This window comes from Helianthus annuus, chromosome 11 (assembly GCF_002127325.2).
Source record: "Helianthus annuus cultivar XRQ/B chromosome 11, HanXRQr2.0-SUNRISE, whole genome shotgun sequence".
Taxonomy (NCBI): Eukaryota; Viridiplantae; Streptophyta; class Magnoliopsida; order Asterales; family Asteraceae; genus Helianthus; species Helianthus annuus.
This window is the reverse complement of record NC_035443.2, coordinates 34,774,021-34,780,923: the sequence shown is the minus strand read 5'-3', so window position 1 is coordinate 34,780,923 and position 6,903 is coordinate 34,774,021. Positions and strand designations below refer to the sequence as shown.

Below are 6,903 nucleotides of genomic sequence, written 5' to 3'. Positions count from 1 at the left end.
GTATTTTGATCGTAACTATTAGGTTTTAAATTGAGGCTATAGTATGATTAATGGGGGTCCTGAATCGAATGATGATTCAACGGCTGTATTTCTCTGCTATAGTTCTTGGTTTAAGGCTAAAATGAGTGTTAACTCCTGGCCAGGCTCATCTAATACTCATGAAAAATGATTACTCGGCTAAGTGGGAGAATGTGAGATTAAATATATTATTAATATAATATTTAATCTTTTAGCCATTATAATCATTTATATTATATTAGATCAAAATATAATAATAACCTATTAATAATGATGATTGTTGGGAAACTGTTTGATTTAAAATGATGTCATTTGGTTGGCCTATCCTTGCAAGAGCATAGAACCAATGATATTTTTATCAACTTACATCTATTTATCTATTTCCCCAACAATAAATAAGTCTTTAAACTAAAAGGTATACTCTTCCCGCACGAAAGAACGAAACAATATAATTAATAATACTACAAACTATGACCTTAAAATATCTGACCGTTTTCTTTAATAGCAATCTAATCTATTCCAAATTCTACACCATTGTCCACCGCGGGACTCGAATCCTTGACTATTAGGGAAATGGCGCCATTTTACACACTTGAATATCTCTAAAAGGTATACTCTTCCTGCACGAAAGAACAAAACATAAACACGCATGAGAAATTGTGTAACGGGTGATAAACAGAAATAGCATTAACAAAGCTGAGACAATACAATTAATAAACACATTTTATTTTATTTAAAAATAACTAAAAACACTATCTAGAAAACCATCAACTTTTATTGTTAAGTTTTTAGAAGTTAGTTTATTTATTCTAAAAGGGTGTAATGTAGAAAATGAATTAAACTACCACATTAACAAAACAAAGTTTATGGGTTAAAAAAAAATCACAAATTCAGTATATGCAAATACAATAAAGTGTTCTGATAAACTATTATCTTCAAACAAAAAAAATATGATTACTTATTTGTGTCACTTACAGCTTTAAACAACAAATGCAAATCCACACATGATCTTTTATAACATATTACAGAATTTCACCCTAAGCAGGAGGATGAACAACAGTTGGTACAAGTTTAAGGACACTTTTCCTTTTAACAGTTGCACCAAAAGATTCAGTCATATCAAGATCTTGGCTCTTCATACTTTCATTTGCTAATTTCCAGTCAAAATGATAAAGTAAAGAGGCAAGCGGCAGCTCGAGATTGGCTAATCCAAATGATATACCTGGGCATATCCTCCTTCCAGCACCAAAAGGTATATACTCAAAATCAAGCCCTCTATAATCTACTGAACTATTAACAAATCTTTCTGGATGAAATCTTTCTGGTTCTTTCCAGTAGTTTGGATCTCTACCAATGGCCCACACATTCACAACCACTTTAGTCTTCATTGGAATCTCATACCCATTGATTTCACATTTCTCCCGGTTTTCCATTGGCAGCATCAATGGTGCAGGAGGGTGTAATCTTAAGGTTTCTTTGATGACCATCTTTAAGAAGTCCAATGATTGGATGTCGGTTTCATCGACGGTTGACTTTGTGCTGAAAACTCGTCTGACCTCGGTTTGAGCCTTCTCCATTATGCTTGGGTTCCTTAGAAGCTCTGACATTGCCCACTCTATGACCGTTGATGACGTGTCACTACCAGCACCTATTACATCCTGAGAGAACGATAAGCATGGTTTAAAAAAATATAGAAACTATGGAATCCTATATACGAAAGGAATCATAAAGACTAGAGGTGGCAAGTGTTGGGGTTAACACAGGTTTGATCTGAACATCATCATCTTGCAGATGATTCAAACATTGGTTTGCAGCGGACTTGTTTGACATAATTAACAGATAATAAACAAACGAATGGACAGACAATTAACGAAAGGAAATTGAGTGTCTTGGTACCGGTAAATGATGCCGGTCCTTACACTTATATACATGTCAAACTTGGCGGTTAATTCAAGCGGGAAACTGTCATTGGCAGTTTAAATTACCCGCTTATAACATCCACCATGACTTATCATATATACATATCGAGTTCTAGTTATCATATTATCATACGAATACATATACATATCATATCATAAATTAAGTTTAATTGTTTCATCTAATACTTCCCCCTAAACTTAATTACGTTTAGAAACACCCTTGAGAACGCTTGCATTTGCTTCTTCGACAGCCTTCCTTGCATGATTGAAGTTGAATTTTCTTCTTTTCTTGTGAGCATTCCACGTTCCTTCCCAACTGTTTTCTGCATACAGTGCATACGTTTCCTCTTCAGTTACCTTCTTGATATCTTCAGCACTTGTGCTCCTTCCGTGACTGCATTCAGGTGCGTCTTGCTTATCCTTCATCCCTTCAGATTCATCGGCTCTTTTCTGCACTTCTTTAAACTTATAATAATACACTAGAATGTCTAAATACATGGCATAAACGGTTCGCATGTATTCACCATCCTTGTATTCAAATCCCATATCTTTTGCAATAATCGGCCATAAATTATCTTCGGTTACGCTATTGTAACCCCCATCTCGTTCCACAATCATGTACAAACTGAGTAAGTCAACTTTCCTGTTCTCGGTCATCACCGGAGGTATTGGCCTAGTTGTTATCCCCAGGAAAGTTATAATAAACCAGGACACCATTTCATCGAATTTCTTTTCTAATTCATACTTGTAATGAAACACGAACTTGCCATCCTCCAACATGTTTAACAGATTCACACAATCCTTGAAATCATTAAATTCTAAAGCCCTTATGATCATAACACTCCAATCCATTTCATCGGATGAGACATGTAAGTCTTCGAAATAGGAGTTAAGATATTCTTCTTTGTATTTTTCGTTTACATCATTTAATCGTATGACCTTTTGTTTTTCCTTTAGGCCTAGTTCATCTTCCTTCGTTAACCCCGTTATTTCATTTACTGTGTTATCAATTGGAGATGAGAACATAGGAAATATTTTGCAAGTATCTCCGTCCTTCTTAACCGTAAAGCCTTGCATTGTTAACTGATTCAGACTGAGTACGTTTCTGTCTAATTCCGGTGTGTATAAGACACCCTGAATTAACAGTTTTTCATTATTGGATTTGACTTCCACAATCCCTATACCCCTCATAAACAAGAAATCATTTTCCCCCGAGTTGGTTTCAACCCCCACTAAATGTTTGATACGTTTAAAAACATTTAGATTACCGGCATAGTGTTGTGTAAACGAAAGACTAACATACCATATGTCTCCCCATGTACCGCCTTCTGAACCAGTCACAATCATCTCGTTTCTTTCTTCCACCGATACTCTTTGCTTTCTTATTCCTGCATTTACTGCTTGAGAAATCAGTTGTGTATTTTCATCATTCTCCTTTGATTTGCAGTCGTATATGAAATGGCCTGGACGATGACAATAATAACATAATTTTGTTCGATGCATTTTCAGTGGTCGTCTGGATTCTTTGTCATTGCAGTGTTGACAGGGAAGTGTCGTCCCCGTGGCTCTGATACCATATGTTGGGGTTAACACAGGTTTGATCTGAACATCATCATCTTGCAGATGATTCAAACATTGGTTTGCAGCGGACTTGTTTGACATAATTAACAGATAATAAACAAACGAATGGACAGACAATTAACGAAAGGAAATTGAGTGTCTTGGTACCGGTAAATGATGCCGGTCCTTACACTTATATACATGTCAAACTTGGCGGTTAATTCAAGCGGGAAACTGTCATTGGCAGTTTAAATTACCCGCTTATAACATCCACCATGACTTATCATATATACATATCGAGTTCTAGTTATCATATTATCATACGAATACATATACATATCATATCATAAATTAAGTTTAATTGTTTCATCTAATAGCAAGATGGGTGAGTCGGGTCAGTTGCGTAAAGGATCAAAACTAGTTTGGTTTGAAACCGGTAACTTTTAGTACGGGTCAAAATGAGTGCGTAGGGTTGACCCACAAACATTTCTTCATTTTTCAAAAAACTTTTGTTATATAATTACTATTAGTAAGGTAACTATGATTACAAAATATACATGAATCATTTTAATATATGAACAACATGATTTAGGAGGTTGTATGCATTAAAAATACTTTTGAACGACTGTTCAAGTTTTAACCCGTTCGGCCCATTTTCTTTAGAGGACAACATTTTAACTTAACTTGGCCCGTTTGAGATAAAAGATAACTCAAATAGACCGAAACTGACACCTTAAATAAAAATAAGAATTTACCAACCAAGATAATCGCTTTGATATTATCAACGGTCAACGGAACTTCAAGATTGCCACACTCCTGGACTTTCAAAAGAGCGTCAACAAGCAGATGATTCGCATCTCCTTGTCCATCTTCATTTGTTTTGTGCTCTTCAATGACGTCATTCAACATCTTATCAAGTCTCTGATGCATCTTTTCAAGTTTTGGCCTAAAGCCACTAAGAAACGAGATAACTTTAGAAGAAGGATAAAGATCAGTAAGAGTAAATCCACCAGCAGACGCTATAGATTCACCAACGAGTGATATGAGTGCTTCTTGATGCTTCACCTTCTTTCCAAACACTGATCGTGTAGTAATCCCATATGTTAGCGCATAAATAAATTCACTAAGATCAATTACAGATCCTGATCGTTTAGAGATCGTGTGGATGAGATTGGAGACCTCTTGTTCTCTTATCGGTCTAAGTGATTGCACATGTTTTGAACTTAAAAGCTCCGTATTGCAAATCCTTCTGAGTTGTCTCCAATAATCTCCATAAGGTGAAAACATAATGTTTGTTGATTTATAAGCTAGGATATGTGCCGCAAGAAGAAAAGGACGATACGCAAAGTTTAAATCATGAGTTTTCATAACCTCTTTTGCAGTTTTTGCTGACGAGGCGACGATGGTGGAGTTCTCTCCAAGTTGTAGGTGCATCAACGGTCCATATTTCTTCGCTAACTTCCCCAAAGTATGATGCGGAAGTGGGCCCGCAGCATCGAGAATGTTTCCTATGAACGGCAGCTTTCGTGGCCCAGGAGGTAGATTGGGAGTTGAACGATTTGTTCTTGATCGGTTCAAGGTTTTGATTACTAGCAACACGAAGAGGAATGAGAAAATGGTTTGAAACGAAGCGAAAGTGAACTCCATTGAGGATATGAATCTGTGATCAGTTTGTTTAGCCATCAATGCATGAACAACCATTTACATTATATATTATGAATATCTCGATACTATCGAAATGGACAAACTTGTTTCAAACTTCGGTGATTAAGACGATGTGTATGCCTTAAAAAGAACAAAAAATGCAGGCATAACATCCATTTATGCGCGTCAACATCAACACTAATATATGGATATTGCAACCAACTGTTAATTGTGAGTTTCATGTATGTCAAGTCGCACTTTTAAGTAATTACAAGGGCATAGGACAAAAAAATGAGATAAATAAGATGCAGCAACAATCTCACAAGTCACAATATAATAACCAAAACTTACTAACAGACACCATTCACAAGGAAAATATAACCATAAATCCTCTTTTATTCATCATAATCTGCATCAAACATGTTGATACAACGAAGGGATGGTTCACATAGGTATACATTTAACTACCACTTAGACAAAAAAACAAGAACAGTATATGATATACCCTGAGATCAACCTTCAAACAGGCAATCTAATTATTCAAATAACATAATCAGACCACTCATTTATATGCAAAGTATGATCCATAGTAAGACCAGGAATCTTATCGAGCCTAATCGGATTCTCTTTCCCGCCAATCAACTTCGCCGGGTTCCCAACCGCAGTGGTTCTAGGCGGCACGTCCCTCAACACCACGGACCCCGCCCCTATCTTCGCCCCGTCCCCAATCCTAACATTCCCCAAAACACAAGTCCCCGCCCCGATCAAAACACCGTCCCCAATCTTCGGATGCCTATCGCCACTCATCTTCCCGGTCCCACCCAACGTCACATTATGCAAAATCGACACATTGTTCCCGATCACCGCAGTCTCCCCAATCACCAACCCGGTAGCGTGATCGAACAATATCCCATAACCGATTTTCGCTCCCGGATGAATATCCAACGCGAAAACCTCAGACACCCTGTTCTGAATAATAACTGCAAGAATTTTTCTATCTTGTGACCATAACTTATGTGCAATTCTATGAGCTTGACAGGCTAAAAACCCTTTGAAATTCAAGAAACACTGCACATAACTAACACAAGCAGGGTCTCTTTCTTTAACAGCTTTCAAATCATGTTTGACAGCTGCAACAAGTTCTTGATCCTCTGTAAGCACACCCACAAAAAGATCATAAAGGGTCCCACTTGGAAGAGATAAAGTTCCAAGCTTTATGGAGAGATGAGCAGCTAAGGCACTTTCAATAACAGGATGACACAAGATTGAACTAAAATAATAATTTTCCAATATGGGTTCATGATTAATATCTGATCTAGCCTCATCTTTCATTCTCAGCCATAGATCATCATATTCATCATCTTGATCAGTTGTTTGTGTGTTTGTGTGAACAGGGCGAATGGGTGTGCAAGAAAACTGATCCGGGTAATCGGGTCGGGTCAATTTATGATTGTTTTCAAGATTTTCAAGAAGCTGTGTGGTTCTTGAATTGTGGGTGCAAAAGACGGTGTTTTTATGTGGTTTTTTTGTTGGATTTTTGTGGGAAAAAGAATGGGGGAACAGGGGTGATCCGAGGATATGGAGAGACATGGGACGAGGTTGATTAAGGTTGTGGATTTTGAGGTTTTTTGGGGGGTGGATAGGGCAAAGATTGAAGGTTTCATGGAAGAACGGTTTTTTAAGAACAAATAAGAATGGTGGGTCTTGAATTTAGCGGCGGCCAGGGATCGGATGTGTCCATTATTCATTCATTCGTAATCAT

The 6,903-nt window shown here is 37.1% G+C and overlaps 2 protein-coding genes across 2 annotated transcripts; both read right to left on the bottom strand.

Annotated features, from left to right (window-relative positions):
* Positions 1 to 940: 940 nt before the first annotated feature.
* On the bottom strand, positions 941 to 5,238 carry LOC110890002 (cytochrome P450 71D10). The gene is made up of 2 exons (XM_022137574.2): positions 4,257 to 5,238; positions 941 to 1,676 (listed from the first exon to the last, which is right to left on the bottom strand). Exons 1-2 carry the CDS (start codon positions 5,196 to 5,198, stop codon positions 1,056 to 1,058), a joined length of 1,563 nt encoding a protein of 520 aa, XP_021993266.2. The 5' UTR covers positions 5,199 to 5,238; the 3' UTR covers positions 941 to 1,055.
* Positions 5,239 to 5,504: 266 nt separating this feature from the next.
* On the bottom strand, positions 5,505 to 6,903 carry LOC110890001 (serine acetyltransferase 1, chloroplastic). Its single transcript, XM_022137573.2, has one exon. It carries the CDS (start codon positions 6,729 to 6,731, stop codon positions 5,682 to 5,684), a length of 1,050 nt encoding a protein of 349 aa, XP_021993265.1. The 5' UTR covers positions 6,732 to 6,903; the 3' UTR covers positions 5,505 to 5,681.

Coding starts and splice junctions, on each gene's coding strand:
- LOC110890002 (XM_022137574.2), bottom strand. CDS start 5,198: ATGGTTGTTCATGCATTGATGGCTAAACAAACTGATCACAGATTCATA. Junction 1,677..4,256: donor ATATCAAAGCGATTATCTTG/GTTGGTAAATTC, acceptor TCGTTCTCTCAG/GATGTAATAGGTGCTGGTAG.
- LOC110890001 (XM_022137573.2), bottom strand. CDS start 6,731: ATGTCTCTCCATATCCTCGGATCACCCCTGTTCCCCCATTCTTTTTCC.